General features: G+C 67.2%; 4 protein-coding genes across 6 annotated transcripts; 3 read left to right on the forward strand and 1 right to left on the reverse strand.

Moving 5' to 3' along the window:
• Positions 1 to 107: 107 nt before the first annotated feature.
• On the reverse strand, positions 108 to 3,561 carry LOC138689023 (C-type lectin Cal-like). The gene is made up of 7 exons (XM_069802298.1): positions 3,400 to 3,561; positions 2,057 to 2,128; positions 1,705 to 1,779; positions 1,210 to 1,340; positions 847 to 984; positions 629 to 743; positions 108 to 348 (listed from the first exon to the last, which is right to left on the reverse strand). The coding sequence occupies exons 3-7, from the start codon at positions 1,769 to 1,771 to the stop codon at positions 281 to 283; spliced, it is 519 nt and encodes a 172-aa protein (XP_069658399.1). The 5' UTR covers positions 1,772 to 1,779; positions 2,057 to 2,128; positions 3,400 to 3,561; the 3' UTR covers positions 108 to 280.
• A 4,547-nt stretch (positions 3,562 to 8,108) lies between these two features.
• Positions 8,109 to 9,975, forward strand: LOC138689024 (rheacalcin-2-like). The gene is made up of 5 exons (XM_069802299.1): positions 8,109 to 8,185; positions 8,264 to 8,358; positions 8,788 to 8,955; positions 9,076 to 9,181; positions 9,766 to 9,975. The coding sequence occupies exons 1-5, from the start codon at positions 8,116 to 8,118 to the stop codon at positions 9,831 to 9,833; spliced, it is 507 nt and encodes a 168-aa protein (XP_069658400.1). The 5' UTR covers positions 8,109 to 8,115; the 3' UTR covers positions 9,834 to 9,975.
• Positions 9,976 to 11,352: 1,377 nt separating this feature from the next.
• CIMAP1B (ciliary microtubule associated protein 1B) lies at positions 11,353 to 13,504 on the forward strand. The gene is made up of 6 exons (XM_069802300.1): positions 11,353 to 11,464; positions 11,578 to 11,781; positions 11,874 to 11,975; positions 12,256 to 12,377; positions 12,455 to 12,595; positions 12,722 to 13,504. The coding sequence occupies exons 1-6, from the start codon at positions 11,356 to 11,358 to the stop codon at positions 12,797 to 12,799; spliced, it is 756 nt and encodes a 251-aa protein (XP_069658401.1). The 5' UTR covers positions 11,353 to 11,355; the 3' UTR covers positions 12,800 to 13,504.
• Positions 13,505 to 14,828: 1,324 nt separating this feature from the next.
• On the forward strand, positions 14,829 to 18,508 carry TYMP (thymidine phosphorylase). 3 transcript variants are annotated; one of them, XM_069801414.1, is made up of 9 exons: positions 14,829 to 14,971; positions 15,452 to 15,654; positions 15,745 to 15,843; positions 15,946 to 16,075; positions 16,194 to 16,312; positions 16,398 to 16,560; positions 17,026 to 17,256; positions 17,879 to 18,019; positions 18,108 to 18,508. In XM_069801414.1, exons 1-9 carry the CDS (start codon positions 14,845 to 14,847, stop codon positions 18,311 to 18,313), a joined length of 1,419 nt encoding a protein of 472 aa, XP_069657515.1. In that variant the 5' UTR covers positions 14,829 to 14,844; the 3' UTR covers positions 18,314 to 18,508. The 3 variants fall into 3 exon arrangements, with proteins under 3 accessions (XP_069657515.1, XP_069657514.1, XP_069657513.1); XM_069801413.1 differs by having other exon boundaries at positions 15,452 to 15,843; XM_069801412.1 differs by having other exon boundaries at positions 15,745 to 16,075.
• Positions 18,509 to 18,516: the final 8 nt, after the last annotated feature.

An 18,516-nucleotide genomic window follows, 5' to 3' on the forward strand; every position in this document is an offset into this window, starting at 1 on the left:
TCAGCCGTGGGGCTGGGCACCAGCCGCTATGGGGCACGAGTGGCTTTGGCGGCAGCACCGCCTGTGCCCACGCGTGCCGGGGAAGGAGGACAGGCGCAGGCGGGTGCTGGGCTCTCAAGACAAGGTTTATTGCCTGCTGGGTGTGCGGGGAGCCCGGTGGGGCCGGAGCCTGGCAGGGCCAGGAGGTCCCCAGTGGGGCATTGGGCAGGGAGGGGTGCAGGGGGGCGTCAGGGAGGGGGGTGTGGGGGCACCCCCAGATGCCAGCTGGACCAGCCACCCCTCAGAGCTGGTGACTGCACAGGAAGGGGAACTTGTAGTCGCAGGGGTAGTCGTGCCAGAACTCGAAACCTGGGCAGGGAGGGGGACAGCGAGTCACCCCGAGCCCTGTCACCCCCCGGCACACCCCCCTTTTACCTCCGTCACGCCCCACCTCCATCATGCCTCCCCTCCATCACCCCTTTTATCTCCATCACTCCCACCTGCATCACCCCTTCTATCTCCACCACCCTTCCCCTCCACCACCCCCCTTTACACCAGGCACCCCAATTGTCCCGCAGTGCCCGGGGGTCTCAGCCCCGCCAGGGGTGGCCATGCCAGCCCCCCCGCTGCTCCCCGGGACCAGGCTCACCAGAGATCTTGTCCAGCACCACACAGTCCTCCTTGTCCCAAAGGTTGTTGGGCTGCCCCCGGTCCCAGCGCTTGTAGTCGAAGGCAGAGTTATCCGACCACTTCCACTGCCTGGTCTGTGGGTGCCAGGGTGGGGGGACGACACAGGAGTCAGTGGGTACCCGGGGCGGGTGGCCAGGGCAGCCCCCGGGCAGAGGTGCAGCCCCCCCGGTGACTCACATGCTCATCATCCCGCAGCCCGATCCAGGTGTTGTCCCTGTCGCTCTGGCTGGTGAGGAAGCTGGAGAGGACCCTGCTGGCCCCCAGGCTGTGGATGGAGGCCAGCCGCCCCATGGGGCCGTACCGGCTGCATTCATCCTGGGGTGGGGGGGGAACATGGGCGGCTCAGCACCCAACGCCTGCACCCACCCAAGCACTGGGTGCTGGGTAGCCCTGCAAGGAAAGCCCCTGGGGGGGGGGCAGTGCAACAGAGCCCCCCCCCCCCAACTGCATCTGGCGTGCATAAAGCAATGCCCCCAGGCCTCAGCCACAGTCCTTCCCTGGGGACCCCCACCAGTGTCCCCCGGCAGTGCCAGCACCCACCTCGGCCTCAGCCCAGGTCTTCCTCTCAATGAAGTACCCGTAGCAGTACCCCCGGTAGTGGAGCCACTTCTGGGGGCAGGTGGTTGCCCACCTCCTCGGTGGGGCACGGCTGGGGCGGCCGGCGATGGCACCTTCAAAAACGCAGGCAGAGCTGCCGCTGGTCCCACGGGAGGGGGGCACCTACCACTGCCCCACGGCCCGTGCCCGCCACCACCGTGGGGAGGGAGCCGGGATGTCTGCCGCAGGTGCGGGGCCAGATGGGCAGCACCCCCACCCAGGGACACCCCCACCCAGGGACACCCCACAGACAGGACTGGGCAGCAGGGGCTGCCACGGGATGCGGATGGGGAATGGGGATGAGTGACTGGGGAGCAAGGATGAGGGATCAGGGGTCAGAGTGGGCTGGATCGGATGCTGCTGCTGGAGGGGGAATTGCACCTGTGTCCCGTGGGGGCCCGTGTCCCGTGGGGGCCTGTGTCCTGGGCAGGGAATCACCTGCCACCAAGGCCATGAGGAGCAGGCAGCTGAGCAGGCAGTGGAGGAGCTTGGGCCCTGCACTCATATCTTCAGCTGCAGAGAGAGCAGAGGAAGGGCATGAGCAGCTGGACAGAGGGCAGGGGATGCCCAGCTCCATTCCAGATGGAGGGCAGGGGATGCTCAGCTCCATTCCAGATGGAGGGCAGGGGATGCTCAGCTCCATTCCAGATGGAGGGCAGGGGATGCTCAGCTCCATTCCAGATGGAGGGCAGGGGATGCCCAGCTCAGCACCGCGAGGAGTGGAGCTGGGGTGCAGCAGGACACTGCACCCATCAGGGTGAGGGAGGGCCAGGCCAGGGAAGGGACTCACCGGAGCGTGGCCCTGGGCAGGCAGGCAGGAAGGTCAGGGATGACCTTTGGGGACCGTGCTGTGGTGGCTGCCCTGGGGGGAGGTTACAGCTGGGTTACAGATTCCTCCGAGGGTAGCTGATGGTCCCTCAGGAGCCCAAAGGGCAAATGCCACTCTCAGGCTTTACAGCCACCAGCAGCAGCTCTGGTTCCCTGGAAGCAAGGACATGCTGGGGCTGTGCTCGAGGTGACGCTGCTGCCCGTGCACCCATGAAGGCACCCTGGGGTCCCACCGTGTCCCACCCCAGAGGGCAGGTTCAGGTTGGGCAGAGGGAGGAAAGGTTTTAGGCTGAGGGTGATAAGACAGTGGAACAGGCTGCCCAGAGAAGCTGTGGTTGCCCCATCATTGGAAGGGTTCAAGGTCAGGCTGGCCGGGGCTTTGGGCAACCTGATCAAGCGGGAGATGTCCCTGCCCATGGCAGGGGGTGGGCGGGATGGTCTCTGAATGTCCCTTCAACCCCAAACAGTCTGGGTCTCTGGTGCAGCCTTCCCAGGCATGGGGACAGAGCAGGTTTGATGTGACCACGGCAGCCCTGTGGTCCCAGGGGAGCTGGCTCCCAGGGGCAGGGGTGCGGGGGGGTGCAGGCATCCCCATCCCACATCAAGGGCTCTGGAAGGACAGGGGGTGCTTGGGCCACGGGGGGCTGGGGGTGCTGGGGGTGGCCGTGCTGCCTTCATCCCTGCTGCCCTTGCTGCCTCCTGCTGCCACCACCCCATGAGGGTCGTTCATTCTCACTTGCCCTCGCCAGAAAGCAGGGAGTGATGGAGTCCTGCCCACCCCCAGCCAGCCCCTCTCACAGGGAGATGCCTGGCCAGGCGCTGGACCCCACAGCTGGCTGCTGGATGAGTGCTGGACCCCATGGCTGGCCACTGGACCACCTGGATTGGTACTGGACCCCACAACTGGGTGCTGGACCCCATGGCTGGCTGCTGGACCACCTGAATGGGTGTTGGACCACCTGGATGGGTACTGGACTCCACAGCTGGGTGCTGGACCCCATGGCTGGCCACTGAACCACCTGGTTGGGTGCTGGACCCCCTGACCAGGTGCTGGGCTGCCTGGCTGGGTGCTGGACCCCATGGCCAGGTGCCTGTAGTCACCCCTACAGCGTGACCCCCCCCGCATGGGTGATGTAAGGATGGTGACACTGGGTTCGTGGGACCCCGTAGCACAGGGCAGGGGGCAGCTGCCGCCTCCATTTCTCTGTTACATCACACTACTAGCAAAGCAGATATATTTTTATGACTACCTGCTGCCAGCACCCGTGAATACGCTGTGGGAGGTGTTAGCCATAAGACACTCACCAGATGGCTCCCAGGAGCAGGGCTGGTCGGTGGCCGACAAGTCTCTGGGTGGGTGACCTGTGTCCCAGGGGCAGCCTGGTCCCCCAGTGTCCGTCCGTCTGTTGGGGCAAGGGCTGTGCTGGGTTGGGCCCCCACTGCTTTTATGGCTGCAGCGCAGGGAGGGTGCGGGGCAGGACAGCCTTCCTGGAACAGCCACACCACTTCTGCTTTCCTGGAAGTTGGGTTCGTTATTGCAGCTTCTCTGCTCTGCCCTTAATGAGAGCGGTCCGGGCTCCCAGTGAGACCAGCTCGGCTTCCTGGCTGCTCCCATACCACCCCTCCCTTGGCCTATGGACAGCTGTGGGGCACCAGCATCCCCAGGGTCACCCTGAGAGAGACCCCAGAATCCCTGGGGTCACCCTGAGAGAGACCCCAGCATCCCTGGCGTGTCCCTCTGTACGAGGTGGAGACCTGTACCCACGCCAAGCCCAGTGCTGCTGCTGGGACTCCCATGAGGTCCCACCAGTTGACCCATGAGGACGCAGTACCCCTCTAGACAAAAGCGCCTCAGGCAGCAATTCAATACAAGCTGTAACGCCCCAAAGCACCATCCTATAGCTCGAATGAGTGCTCACCCCACCGAACCGCACTGTGCCCGTGCACCCAGATCTGGCAGCCACGACCATGGCCACAACCAGGCAGCTGCTGGACCCCAGGCAGGGACTGCCCCGGGCCATTTGGTGAGAGGCATGGACCTGCTGCTGGCTGGTACATCCCTCCTGTTGCGTTTGGTAAGACCTGTTAGCATGAAACCAGCAGGCAGCATGTATTAACACAAACACAACTTGTGAAGGCAAAGCCGGTCCAAGGCCAGCAACATGGGTGAGCTGGCTCTGAGCAAGAATGGCTTTCAGGCTGTGGGTCCTTCAGAAGGTCCGGAGGAGCAGTTTGGGTCATTCCCATGCAGCTGAAATGCCAACAGCAGCTGGCTCGCGCACAGTGATGCCTGAGGCTGGGGACTTCACAGGGACACGCCAGTGGGCACTGGCTGGTCCTTCTGCTGGGGGTTGGACACACCATGCTCATCACATGTGGGTCGATGGTCGTGTAAGAAATGAAAAGTTAAATTTCCAGATTGAGACACAGAGGGACCAAGACGTGCCAGGGTACAGGCGGCTGCCCAGTGCCGGGGTGGCTCTTGCAGGCACTGTGCCGCCGAGCCAGCGCTGGCTGGGTCTGCAGCCGGTGGGACAGCAGCTTTGCCTGGGGTCATCACCGTGTTGGCCAAGTGAGCACCGTGGGTTGGAGGACTGACTGAATTGCACTGAGCACTTAATTGGATTGACTGAAAGGGGCTGTGATCTGCACAGCCAGGCACGTGGCCGCACGGGTCCCAGTTATCGTTAGCGCTCGGCCAACCAACCACGGTGTGTAGAGTTAGGACCAGTGCAATGACAGCACCTTTGGCAATTTGTGTTATTCACACCCTGTGGCAGAGGCCAGAGCTCCAGACTGTCAAAACTCATCACTTGTGACTGGGGAGGTCCATGAGGTGTCCAGGTTGTCATCGGTGCAGGCTGGTGCTCGGGGCTCACGTGTAAACTGGAGCCGCACCTGGGCAACAGGGAGTGAGCATCGCTGCAGTCATTACACACGTCGCAGTCATTATATACATATAATAATCATTATGAGAGGGAAAGGCAATTACAGGTGTTTTCCTCCCAAACCCTTCTAAGCTCTGGTGCTCCTGGCTGCCCGTGAAGTTGTCTGGCCTCATGATGACCAAGGTGGGACAAGTAGCCGGGGAAGCCTCTGGGCTCCAGCTGCTGCTGCTGCTGCTGGTGGGACAACCTGGAGGGAACGCACAAACCCGCTTCATTCCCTCTGCATGCGGGATAACGGTGGTGGGGGGGCTGCCGCTGCGAGATGAGGTGCTCATCCAGCACCTGCCTTGGCCATTGCACCCTTCCCCTGCCAGCATGGGAGCCAGCAGGCAGCCCCAGCCCATGCTGCTTAGGAGCCTGTATATGTTGTAGGTGCAGGCAGTGGCATGGCTGGGGGTGGGGGGCAAAGGCTCATCATCACAACTGAAATCAGGGTCGTCCCCCCCCACACCTCAGCTCCTGGCACGTTTATCACCTCCTTCATCTCCCCTTGAGACCGGCCGCACTCGCCCACACTCCCGCTTACACAAGACCGGGGCTGAGGCTAGTTTCTGACCATTGCAGTTATCGGCTCTTGACACAACCAAGACCCAAAGGCAGCTGCTTGCCCCTCTGCAGCCCTGCCCCCCCCCCCATCCCTGGCTCGCCCCCTGCATCCCTGATTTCCTCTTTGCAGCCCTGCCTCTCCCCTCTGCATCCCTCACTCTTCCCTCCATCACCACTTCCAGTGACCCTGTTCCTTTCCCACTTGGGTGTTTTCCACCCCCTGCCACCTCCCTGTCCTCCTGCGTGCAGACTCACACCCTCGACAACGGCAAATGTCGTGCCCAGGAAGGGTCACCGGCTGCTGGCACGGCTGTTACCAACTTCTGCTTTCCTGGAACAGCCGTTTGTTATCACCGTTTGTTTCTGCTGCCCTTATCAAGGATGCTGCAGGCTTCCAGATGAACGGAGATCCTTCCCTGCCAGTGTGTTTCCATTACAACCAGGTTGCCCTTAGGCTGTTCCAGCAGTGCCAAAGGCTGGGTGCTGAGCCCCGCAGCTGGGTGCTGAACCCTGCAGGGGTGTGCTGAACCCCACAGCTGGGTGCCAAACCCCAGAGCTGGGTGCTGAGCCCCACAGTTGGGTGCTGGGCCCTGCATCCAGGTACTGACCCACATGGCTGGGTGCTGAGCCCCGTGCCCAGGTGATGAACACCATAGCTGGGTGCCAAGCCCTGCAGCTGGATACCAAGCCCTGCAGCTGGGTACCAAGCCGCACAGCTGGGTGCTGAGCCCCATGGATGGGTGCCAAACCCCCTGGCTGGCTGCTGAACCCCATGGGCAGGCACCGGACACCGCCCCCCCGCCCCCTCAGCCCAGCTGTGCTGGTGCTTTCCCTGCCATCCGGCCGGCTTGGCACAGCACCCGCAGCCGGTTTGATGCTGAGCAGAGGTGTTTGATCTCGGGGCGTAAATGGCTGCGGGGCCGTTCGCACAGGCTGGCGCTTCGGAGGTTAGCCTTGGTGCCAGCGAGCCGGAGGAGCCCCTGGCCCCATTGCCAGGGTGAGGGGCTGGGGCTGCAGTCGGTCTGAGGGGGACCCCCTGCCACTGCCCTTCCATCTGCAGAGCATCCCCTGACAGGATGGAGCTGAGCAACCCCTGCCCTCCATCTGGGACAGAGCTGAGCATCCCCTACCCTCTGTCCTGGGGGGATATGTGGTGCAAGGGAGCCCGACAAGCCCTGTTGCCCACCCCAGTCAGGGACGCCCCTGAGCAGCCCCAGCTCCAGGTGCTTCTCCCTGCGCCAGGGCAGCCCCGGCACCATGCCAGCACCCTTCTCTGGGGCGAGGGGTACACATGGCAGCGGTGGTGTCAGGGCCACGTAAGGGGCATTGGGGGACATTCTGCTCCTGCCGCACACAAGTGAAAGCGGGATGCACGGGTCCGGGGAAGCTCTTTTCATCTTGGCCGGACTCACTCCCAGCTACGGCAGTGGCACCCGAGCGCGGCTGTCCCTTCGTGGGGTGACGACGAAAGCAAAGCCAGGGCCTCCCCGCCACGGGCACCCCATCAAAGGGAGCAGCAGGGGCCACGCGCCGCTGAGCCACCCACGTGCGTCGATGGGGCCCGGCTACGTCGGCCCTGTTTACTTTGGGGCAGGGATGACATTTCGGGTGGCTCATGGCGTGCTTCGCCACCCACCCCTCCCCGCCTGCCCGGGGATAAAATTCCCTGGGGCTGCTGCCCAGCTCCCCAGAGGGTCCGAGCCAGCGCCCGCTGCCGTGCCGAGCTCCTGGGGGGACACAGGTGAGTCCCTGCAGCCACATCGCGTGGAGGGGGGGCTGCACTCCCACAATGGGGGTGCCCTGACTGCAGGGCATCCCCTGCCCCAGCCTGCAGCCACAGCAGCCCAGGAGCCCCTGCACCCCTGTACCCTGCATCCCTGTGCCCCTGCCCACTGCATCCCTCACCCCTGCACCCTGCATCCTGCAACCCTTTATGCCTGCATCCTGCATCCTTGCACCTAACACTCTGCATCCCTCGCCCCTGCACCCTGCATCCTGCAACCCTTTATGCCTGCACCCTGCATCCTTGCACCTAACACTCTGCACCCCTCGCCCCTCCATCCCAGTAAGCCTGCACCCTGCACCCCACACCTCTGCAACCTGATTCCCTGCATCCACACGCTCTGTACCCCTGCATCTGTGCACCCTGGACCTTGCACCCTGCACTCCACAGCTTGCACCCCTGCACCCTGCAAGCCCTGCACCCCAGCACCTCACTCCCCTCCCTCCTGATGCTATCTCACTGCTGCTCCCCTGCGCACTGCTCAACCACCTTGACCCCCTCCCCAGCTGCACCCTATGGGCTCCCCTACACCCACTGCTGCAACCACAACATGACCAGGTTGGGGGAGGGTCCCTATGTACCCCTGTTGAGCCCCCTGCCCGGCGCTCCTGCTGCCAGGCTCAGCCTGGCAGCAGGAGGGCCGGGCAGGGGTCTTGGGGTCTTGGGCACCCATAGAGTGGGGGGGCTCAGCAGGGAGCTGAGCACCCCTCGTCCTGCCACCGTCCCTCCCCAGGGAAGGGACAGATGATGGGACTGACGAGGACGCTGAGTCTTGGCCTGCTGGGCTGCCTGCTGCTTGTCCCCTGGCTGCACGGTGAGTGCCAGTGGGGGGGGGACACACCGCGGTGCTCCCTGCTCTTCCCTGTTGCCTGACCCCCTGCCTTTCCCGCAGGGCAGGAGCCGGCTGCCTGTGCCTGGGGCTGGGTGCCCTTTGAGGATGGGTGCTACGGCTTCTTCCCCCGGGAGCTGAGCTGGAGAAGGGCAGAGGTGAAGGGATCGGGGGGGCTGCGGGGATGTGGCTTTGGGGGTGACCCCCGCATGGGACACCCAATCCACCCCCATGGCCACAGTGCCCCGTGGTGTTCGGCAGGGAGCTGGGCTTTGCTGGTCCCCTGCCAGGGCCGTGTATCGGGATGCCGGTGCCACCCGGCATGGGGATGCTCCCCTCTGAGGACGTCCTGGCCCCGTGTGGGACTGGCTGCCGTCACAGTGGCACCACAGCCACCCTGTGCCAGGCACCGCGTGCGCCCATGTGCCCACAGCACCACTCCTGCCATCCTCATCCTTAGTGGAGCCAGGGATCTGGGACCAGGGGTTGAGGTTGGGGCCAGGAATTGAGGTTGGGGACCAAAGGTTGGGGTCAGGGACCAGGGGCTGGGGTTGGGATCCAGCATCACTCTCCCATCCCTGCCACAGGCCTTTTGCCAGCGCTTTGGCATGGGCACCCACCTGGCTTCGGTGCACAGCGTGGAGGAGCACCGCGCCATCATCAGCCTGCTCTCCTCCTCCCACTCCAGTGAGGACAGTGAGGAGGAGGAGGACTGGGACGACGGCATCTGGATCGGCCTCCACCGTCCCCTGGGGGTGCGTGTGGCCCCGGGGCAGAGCCAGGACCCTTCTGGGACCCCTGAGACCCACTCCCGGCAGCCCCCAAGTGGGGCTGGTGGCACCAACCAGGGGTCACGGAGTCATTCCTCCCTGCAGAGCCGCCACTGGCAGTGGTCAGACAGTTCGGAGGTGAACTACGGGTCCTGGCACCGGCAGCCCGGCCCCAGGAGGAGAGCCTGTGCCGCGTTGCAGGATGCCGCCGGTGAGCATGGCCCCACTGGTGGCACCGGGTCCCTGGCCACCATGTCCCCAGCCACCAGCATCCCTGGCCATCAGCATCCCTGGCCACAAGTGTCCCTGGCCACCAGCATCCCCAGGCCACCCACAGCACAGGCTGACCCCCATGGTGCTTGCCAGCTCGTGGCTGGGGCAGCCCTCGGTGGGCAGCTAACACCTGGGTGCACACGCACACATGGACGTGTGCGCGCACAGGCACACGCATGTTGTGCAAGCAGAAACACACATACGTATGCATACACACACATATACGCACACATACACGTATATGCACACATACACATGCACCCTGTGCGTGCTGTGGACATGTACAGGCACATGCTGTGCACACGCATGCACACACATGCACACATACCCCTGCCAGGTATACACGTGCACACTGCCCACATCCACACTGCATGCACAACACTTGCACCCACACTCACTCCACGCGCACATGCAGAGTGCGTGCGCCCCGGGCTGCGCTCCTGGCAGCAGGACTGCAGGGTGGCCATGCTGCAGGGGCCGGGGGGGGTATTCCAGGGGGCTGACGGCCTCTTTCTCTTCCAGATTTCATGATGTGGTACAGCGACACCTGCGCCGACAGAAAACCCTTCATCTGCAAGTCCAGCGCCTAGAGCTGCGGGCAGCCCCCCAGCACCGGCCCCGCTGCTCCTCCTGCTTGCCACCCTTGCCTGCTGCCCCTGCCCACCGCCCCTGCCTGCCACGGCGCGGCCCGGCCACGGGCCACAGTAAAGGTCCCTGGAGCCCAGCTTGCTCTGCGCATCCTTCATCCTGCGCACCCGGGGTCTTGCCGCCCGGATTGGGATCCCACGCTGCCCCACAGCGCCGTGGGGCTGGGGACGGAGGGACCCAGTCAGGACCTGGCGTGCACAGGGTGTTGGGGTCACCCAGCCGCTGACCACCATGGGGTGCCGGGATGGGGACCGGGACCGGGACAGGGACCGGGACCGGGACAGGGATGGGAATGGCTCCGGGCAGCGAAAATTTCTGCCAGAGGAACAGCCGGGGCTGGCAGAGTGAACACTGCAGCGCACCCCATGGGACCCCTGTAGCCCCCACGGGACCCCCACTGCCTCTGGGAGACCCCCATCACCCCAGTGGGGCTCCTGTAGTCCCAGACGGATCCTGTGGCCCATGTGGGACCCCTGTGATGCCCAACAGTCCCCCATGGCCTTAGGGAGAGCCTGTGACTCACATGGGACCCCCATGGACCCAAAAGGATCCCCATGGTCCCAGTGGGATCCCCCCTGGCTCTTGTGGAACCCCCCCTGGCTCTTGTGGAACCCCTATGGCCCCCCTAGGACCCCTATGGTCCCCATGGGACCCCCATGGCCTATGTGGGACCCTCATTGCCCCCAGCAACTCCCCCCCCAACCCCACAGAACCCCTATGGCTCTGCAGGACCCCCACGCCCCAGGACCAGCCTCTCCTATGATGACTCCTGCAGTGGGGCAGCCCCATGCCCGTGGCTGCCTCCCCACACCATCCCCGTTCCCACGTCCCCATCCAGGGCTGCCCAGCGCAGTTTGTTGTGCGGGTGCCATAGTAACTGGGGGAGGAGAGCCCGGCCAGGGCTCAGCACTGCTCAGGGTAAGGGATCTCAGCCCCACCAGGACCCCCAGGGCTGGGGGTGCATCTCTGGAGTCCCAGGGGCTGCATCCACGGGGTGCTGGGGGCTGCATCCCTGGGGTATTGGGGGCTGTATATACAGGGTGCTGGGGGCTGTATCCATGGGGTGCTGCGGGTGCATCACAGGGTGCTGGGGGTTGTATCTGGAGGGGACTGAGGGGCTGCATCCCTGGGGTGCTGGGTGGGCTTCACCCCTGGGGTGCTGGGGGCTGCATCCCTGGGGTGCTGGGGTTTCTTCCCTGGGACCGTCAGGGCTGTCATCCCCAGGGTGATGATCGGGGAGGTCCTGGGGGGTGCGGAGCCCCGGAGCTCCCCAGCCATTGTGACGGCGGTGCCACCAGGCTGCCACCGTGTTGCCGGCTGCTTGCCCATGGACGGCCACTGGTGCCCGGGCTGCGGACCCTCATCTCCCTCCGAGGGGACCCCGTGGCTGGCACCAGAGGGCGGCAGGGCCAGGGTGGCGGGGTCAGGGCTGAGGGGCTGCGCTCGCTCCCGGCAGGGCCCGCCATGTCGGCCAACGCCTGGGTGGGCAGCTGGAGACCCCACCGACCCCGGGGTCCCATTGCGGCTCTCTACAGCAGCCCCGGGCCCAAGTATGGGCTCCCCACCAACGTCGGTGAGTCGGGGCCATGGGGGTCCGGGCGCTGCTGCCGTGCCGGCGGGGTGCCGGGAGCCGGACGGCTGGGGGACCGGGGGTCCTGCAGCCCACCGAGCCCCCCGTCTGCCCAGGCTACCGTCTGCACGACCCCTCCCGCGGCCGCGCACCCGCCTACAGCTTCGGGGTGCGCACGGGGGGGCGGCAGGAAGACCGCTCCCCTGGGCCGGTGTACCTGCTGCCCCCTGGGACCACCGCCAAGGGCAAGGACGGGACCCCCGCTTTCTCCATCTACAGCCGCCCCCGCGACCTGCCACCCATCCACACCCCCGGGCCAGGTGAGGGTGGGGGCCGGGAGCCCGGGGGGGGGCGGCAGGGCTGGGGACCCCCCCAGCCGTGCCCATGGCCCAGCTGCCCTGCTCCCCCCCAGGGTGCTACTCCCCAGAGCGGGCTGGCAGGTTGGCTTTCCCCTCTGCACCCGCCTGCTCCCTCCGCTCCCGCACCAGGCAGGGCATCATCTACCAGACGCCAGGTAGGAGAGACAGGGGCTGGGCTGGGCCCCCCATCATCCCCCCTGGCCCGGGTTGGGCGCCCCATTATCTCCCCGGGCTGACGCCCCCCACCATTCCTGGGCTGAGCCCCCCGTCATCCCCGGGCTGAGCCCTCCATCATGCCCAGGCTGAGCCCCCCCATCATCCCTGGGCTGAGCTCCCCTTCCCCACCTCCCCCAGGTGGATAACCCCCCCCGTCCCACCTTGCCCTGCCCCCCCCCCCCCCCCGTCAGGGCCCCACTGAGCCCCATTTCCCCCCAGGCCCTGCAGCCTACCGGCTGCCCCCCATGCTGGGACCCCGCGTGGTGAGCAAGAGCTCGGCCCCCAACTACTCCATACCGGGACGCAGCAACGTCGGTGCCTTCTACGAGGACCTGTGCAAGGTGAGGTGTGGGGAACCGGGGGGCCAGGTGGGACCGGGGGGGCCGGGGGGGCATGTCACCGCACCCTCTGTCTGCAGACACCGGGGCCCTGCAGATACCGCGTGGTGGACGCCGACGTCTACAAGCGGCGGGCGCCGCAGTACAGCATGCTGGCACGCAACTCCCTCCCCGGGGACACCACCACCAAGCCCGGACCTGGCGCCTACAGCCCCGAGCAGGTGAGGAGGTGACGGGGGTCCCGCCGGCGCGGGCAGGGCAAGGCAGGGCGAGGGTGCCGGTAGCGGGGGGCCAGGAGCCATGAGACCCCCCCGGCCCTCACCGCCGCCATCTGTCCTACCCAGCAGGGCCGGCAGCGGGGTCTGACGTTCGGGATCCGGCACTCGGACTACCTGGCTCCCCTCATCGTGGATGTGCCCGACTAGGGGGGGGGGGGTGTGGGGCGGCCATGGGGCCACGAGCAATGGAGACAACCAATGCCAAAAGATCGTCGCCTTCAGCCAGAGTCACTCTCCTGCTCTCCTCGCGTCCCACCGCGTCGCCCGGCCGGGACTGCCCCGTCCCGCTCGGCCCTGGGTTGGGTAGCACCACCCGGACACCGCGGCCATCCCAGGGGGGTCGGGGAGCACTGGCCCCCCGCGAGCTGCCCTGTGCCCTTCTGTCCTGGAGGGGACCCTGGCGAGGCCACCGGGAGGGGAAGCAGGGCTGAGCTCTGGCCCCACAGGCCCACAACTGGGGCAGTGCATGCCAGGGATGGAGGATGTGCTGCCCACATGGGTACCAGCCCTCTCCCTGCTCCAGCCCCATCCCCACCACCTGCCTGGAGCACCTGGCTGACACTTTCTGGCTGGTCATGCTATCCCATCCCATCCCACCCCATCCCATCCCATTCCATCCCACTCCATCCCATCCCGTCCTGTCCCATCCCACTCTATCCCACCCCATCCCATCCTGTCCTGTCCCGTCCCATCCCACCCCATCCTGCCCCAACAGCCGGGGGTTGCTGCAGCCCCGGTCCCTCAGAGCAGCCCATCCTGCTGGCCGAGGGGCTCCGGCCCAACCCTGCTCTGGGGGCAGCCGCAGTGTCATGGTTTAACCCCAGCCCGCAACTAAGCCCCACGCAGCCACTCACTCACTCCCCCCCCACCCAGTGGGATGGGGAAGAAAATCGGGGAAAAGAAGTAAAACTCATGGGTTGAGATAAGAACGGTTTAACAGAACAGAAAAGAAGAAACTAATAATGATAACACTAATAAAATGACAACAATAATAATAAAAGGATTGGAATGTACAAATGATTCACAGTGCAATTGCTCACCACCCGCCGGTCGACGCCCAGTTAGTCCCCGAGCGGCGATCCCCCCACTCCCACTCCCCCCAGTTTATATATTGGGCATGACATCACATGGTGTGGAATACCCCTTTGGCCAGTTTGTGTCAGCTGTCCTGGCTGTGTCCCCTCCCAACTTCTTGTGTCCCTCCAGCCTTCTCGCTGGCTGGGTGTGAGAAGCTGGAAAATTCTTTGAATTTAGGCTAAATATTACTTAGCAACAACTGAAAACATCAGTGTGTTATCAACATTCTTCTAATACTGAACTCAAAACACAGCACTGTATCAGGAAGACAATTAACTCTATCCCAGCTGAAACCAGGGCATGTGGGGACGCGGGGCCTGAGGGCAGAGCTGGGGCAAAGAGGGCACGGAGGACCTGGGGACCTTCTGTGCCCTGGGGGCCACCAAGTCCCCTGACGCCCCCCGCCCAGGACCCCTCATCCCCCATCCTTCCTTTCGCTGCCAATGTCCTCGCAAAAGCCCATCCCCAGCCGTGACCCCCTGAGCAGCAGGGGGGGGTCTGCATGGGTGTTCCTTGTCCCACTCCCTGTCCCCATCCCAGCTCTGACCACGGGTCCCCACGCCAGCCACTCATATTCCCCCCCCCCATGACCCCAGAGCTCTTGGCCCCTCGGCAGGCGCCCACCCCTCTCCATCCCCCCCCACAGGGCCAGGGCCACCCCAGTGGCTATGGGAGTCACTGAGACGCCACACAGGACCTCGGGGTGTGGGGTGGCACTGGGGGCACCAGCCAGGGAGGGGGCACTCCTCAGCGAAGTGCCACGGGACACCCCCCCGTGCTGATGGTGCCGTGGGTGCTGCGGGTGCCGTGGGTGCCATGGGAGAGGATGCTGAGGGCTGTGCGGGACCCAAGGCAGTGGTGGCCATGCAGAGTCCTCGGGCATCGCCTGGGGTTGCCCCGTGGGGAACTGGGGGGGACTGGGGGGGACAAGGGGAGCAGCCCTGCCACCCACCCACTCCAGCCTCTCCTTGCCTGGCCCGACCCTCGCTCGCTGCCCCTGGGGACAGAGTCCAGCGCTGGAGACGCCTCCCTGCCGCGGGCACGGAGCCAGTCTGGGCAGGAGCGGGTGCTGGCAGTGCGGGATCGGGGTGCCGGCCAGCCGTGCGGAATTGGGGATGGCCGCCCAGGCCTCCCTCCCGGTCCTCATCGGCAAGAAGCGGGATGGTGAGCAGCTGGAGGAGGAGGAGATCCAGAGCTTCGTCTGTGGCGTGACGGATGGCACCGCGCAGCAGGGACAGATCGGTGGGCACATGGTGGGGCGGGGGGACAGGGGGAGAAGCAGAAGGGGGGTCGTGGCCGTGGGACATGGCAGGGGATGCAGCTGAAGGCACAGTGGGAGCCGTGGCACAGGGACGTGGTGGGGAACGTGGCGGAGGTGTGGGTGGCACAGACCTGGGGGTGACTTCACTGGGGGACCTGGCACAGGGACATGGCCGAGGCCGGCATGGTGGAATGCATGGGGGGACATGGGTGGGGGTCCCCAGCAGTGGGTGGGGGACAGGGGGGCACAGCAGGACAGCGAGGCGAGCCCCAGGATGCAGCAGGGGGTCATAGCCAGGGGACACAGCTGGGGACCACCCGGTGGGGACAGGAGGGAGACCCCCGGGATGGGGCAAGGATGCCAGAGCTGGGGGCTGCAGGGCCCTGGGGTGGGCTCCGGGGGAAGGCGGCAATGGGGGGGGGGGGGATCACCCTGTGATGGGATCACTGTGCCCCCCCCAGGTGCCATGCTGATGGCCATCCGGCTGCGGGGCATGGACGCGGTGGAGACGCTGGCGCTGACGCGGGCCATGGCGGCCTCGGGGCGGTCGCTGGCCTGGCCCCCCGCCTGGCAGGGGCTGCTGGTGGACAAGCACTCCACGGGCGGCGTGGGGGACAAGGTCAGCCTGGCCCTGGCCCCCGCCCTGGCTGCCTGCGGCTGCAAGGTGAGCGGGGTGGTGGGGGGGACAGGGGCTGATGGGGTCCCCACGGCCCCTCCGAACACCCATGTGCCCACCCACCCCTCGCACCCGCAGGTGCCCATGATCAGCGGCCGGGGTCTGGGCCACACCGGGGGCACGCTGGACAAGCTGGAGGCCATCCCCGGCTTCTGCGTCTCCCAGAGCCCTGAGCAGGTGAGGGTCGGGGACGCGGCCACCGCCACGCCGCCACCCCGCGGGCACGCCGGGCTCGGGGGGGGGACGGGGTGTCGGGATGCCGACAGGACATCCCACCAGATGCAGAGCATCCTGGAGCGGGTGGGCTGCTGCATCGTGGGGCAGAGCGAGGAGCTGGTGCCGGCCGACCGGGTGCTGTACGCCCTGCGGGATGTCACCGCCACCGTGGACAGCCTGCCCCTCATCACAGGTATGGGGTACGGGGGGGGGGGGCCGGGGTCAGGCACCCCGGCTCCAGGCACGGCCAAGGAGGGGGTACGCGGTGGGATGAAGGCAGCGGGATCCCAGCGAGGGTACCCCGGCTCCAGCCTCCATCCTGAGCAAGAAGGCAGCGGAGCAGCTGTCGGCGCTGGTGCTGGACGTCAAGTTTGGGAGTGCAGCCCTGTACCCCACGCTGGAGAGCGCCCGGGAGCTGGCCCAGAGCCTGGTGAGCCCCAGGCCCCCCTGCCGCAGAGACCCCGGGACGGTGGGCGCTGGGGCTGAGCCCACCGCTCGCCCTGCCCTGCCTGCAGGTGGCGGTGGGCGAGCAGCTGGGCATCCGCACGGCCGCCGTGCTGAGCCGCATGGACCAGCCGCTGGGCCGCTGCGTGGGCAACTCGCTGGAGGTGCTGGAAGCCCTGGAGTGCCTGGAGGGGGGGGGTCCCTCCGACCTGCGGGAGCTGGTCACCACCCTGGGTCAGCCACGGGGATGGGGGATGGGGGGGGGGGGGGACGGGACCAGGAAGCCATGGCCCAGGGTCTGCACACACAAGTCCCCTGCCCTGCACCCCCCGCCCCAGCCTCAGGGTCCCCCTCAGCCCCGGCCTGACCCCGCTCCATCGCCCCGGGGACCTTTCCTGTGTCCCGTGTCCTGTGTCCCCCCCCGGCCTCAGGGTCTGTCCCTGCCCCCCCCAGCAGCAGCCCTGTCCCTGCCCTCACACCCCAGGGTCCCCTCCCATGTCCCCGTCCCCCTGATCTGCCTTCCTGCCCCCCTCCATCCCCGATCCCCCAACCCATACCCCCTGGGCCCCCCCAGGCCATTCCCCAGAGCCGGTGCTTCACCCCACACTCTCCCACCCACCGCACCCCGGGGGAGGTGGGGGGGCGGCGAGGCAGGGGCAGGGGTCCCCACGGGCCAGGGTCCCATCCTGCGTCCCACAGGGGGGCTGCTGCTGTGGCAGTGCGGGCTGGCCGGGGCAGCCGAGCAGGGCCAGGAGCGGCTGGGGCAGGCGCTGGACGACGGCTCGGCCCTGCGCACCTTCGAGGCCATGCTGGGGGCGCAGGGGGTGCCCCCCGCCACCGCCCGACACCTCTGCACCGGGACCCCCACCCAGCGCTGCCAGGTCCTGGGGCAGGCGAGCGTCCGTGAGGAGCTGCCCGCGCCACAGGGAGGTGAGAGGGGAGGGGGTGGCCCTCACCCCCCCTCGCCCCATGCTCCCCCCACACCCCTTGGGGAGGCCGAGGGCTGTCCCAGGGTCCCTCTCCCTGCACACCCCTGCCCCATCCCTTCCTGTCCCCCCCCCTCATCCTCTCTCCCCATCACCCTCCGGGGTGCCCCGGGCTCCCCTGGCTTATTCCACCCACACCGGGGTCCCTGCCTGCACCCCCTGCCCCACATCCCCCATGCCTGGGGCTCCCCACACCCTCCACAACTCTCAGGTTCCCCATTCCCCAACCCCCCGGGGTCCCTGCCTGTACCCCCTGCCCCACATTCTGCATTCCTGGGGTCCCCATGCTCCCCCCCACCCCAGACCCCACACCTCTTGGGGTCCCTGTGTCCCCACTCCCCCCACACCGGGGTCCCTGCCTGTACCCCCTGCCCCACATTCTGCATTCCTGGGGTCCCCATGCTCCCCCCCACCCCCTGGGGTCCCTGTGTCCCCATCCCCCCCACCCTGGGGTCCCTGCCTGCACCCCCCGCCCCACACCCCCTGAAGGAGGGTGTCCCCACACACCCCAGCCCCCGCACCCCTCGGGCCCACTCCCAACCCCCCGTCCTTGCCCCCCCGCCCAGGCTGGGTGCAGCAGGTAGAAGCCCTGCCGCTGGCCCACGTCCTCCACGACCTGGGGGCCGGCCGGGCGCGGGCCGGGGACCCCATCAACCCCCGGGTGGGCGCCGAGCTACTGGTGGCCGTGGGGCAGCGCCTGCGGGAAGGTAACCGGGGGGTGGGGGGTGGGGGGGGAGGGCTGCCGGGCCCCCCCCTCCCCGTGACCCCCCCGCCCACGGCCGGCCCTGCCCGCAGGCGAGCCCTGGCTGCGGGTGCACCACGACGGGGTCCTGGGCGCGGGGCGGCGCGGGGCCCTGCAGGCCGCCCTGCGCCTGGCCCCGGGGCCGCCCCCCGCCCCTCCGCCCCGACTGGCCGAGATCATCCTGCCCCCCGGACCCCCGGGCCCCCCAGCAGAGGCAGGGACCGCGGGGGCCCCCCCGGCCCGCCGGGACGGGCGGTGAAGCCGCGCTCCTGCCCGCCCCCCCCCGCCCCCCCTACCCGCTGCTGCCCGCGCCGGGCCGGCGTCACGTGGTCACGCCCGGATCGCCCCGCCCCCTCCCCGCGGTCAGGGTCCCGCCGGCGCCCCCTGGCGGAGGCGCGGCGGGACGCGCAGGCGGGCGTGCTCTGTGCGCATGCGCCCTGCTCGCCCCGCCCCTTGCGCGTG

The sequence above is a fragment of the Haliaeetus albicilla genome, chromosome 14 (genome assembly GCF_947461875.1).
Source record: "Haliaeetus albicilla chromosome 14, bHalAlb1.1, whole genome shotgun sequence".
Classification (NCBI taxonomy): Eukaryota; Metazoa; Chordata; class Aves; order Accipitriformes; family Accipitridae; genus Haliaeetus; species Haliaeetus albicilla.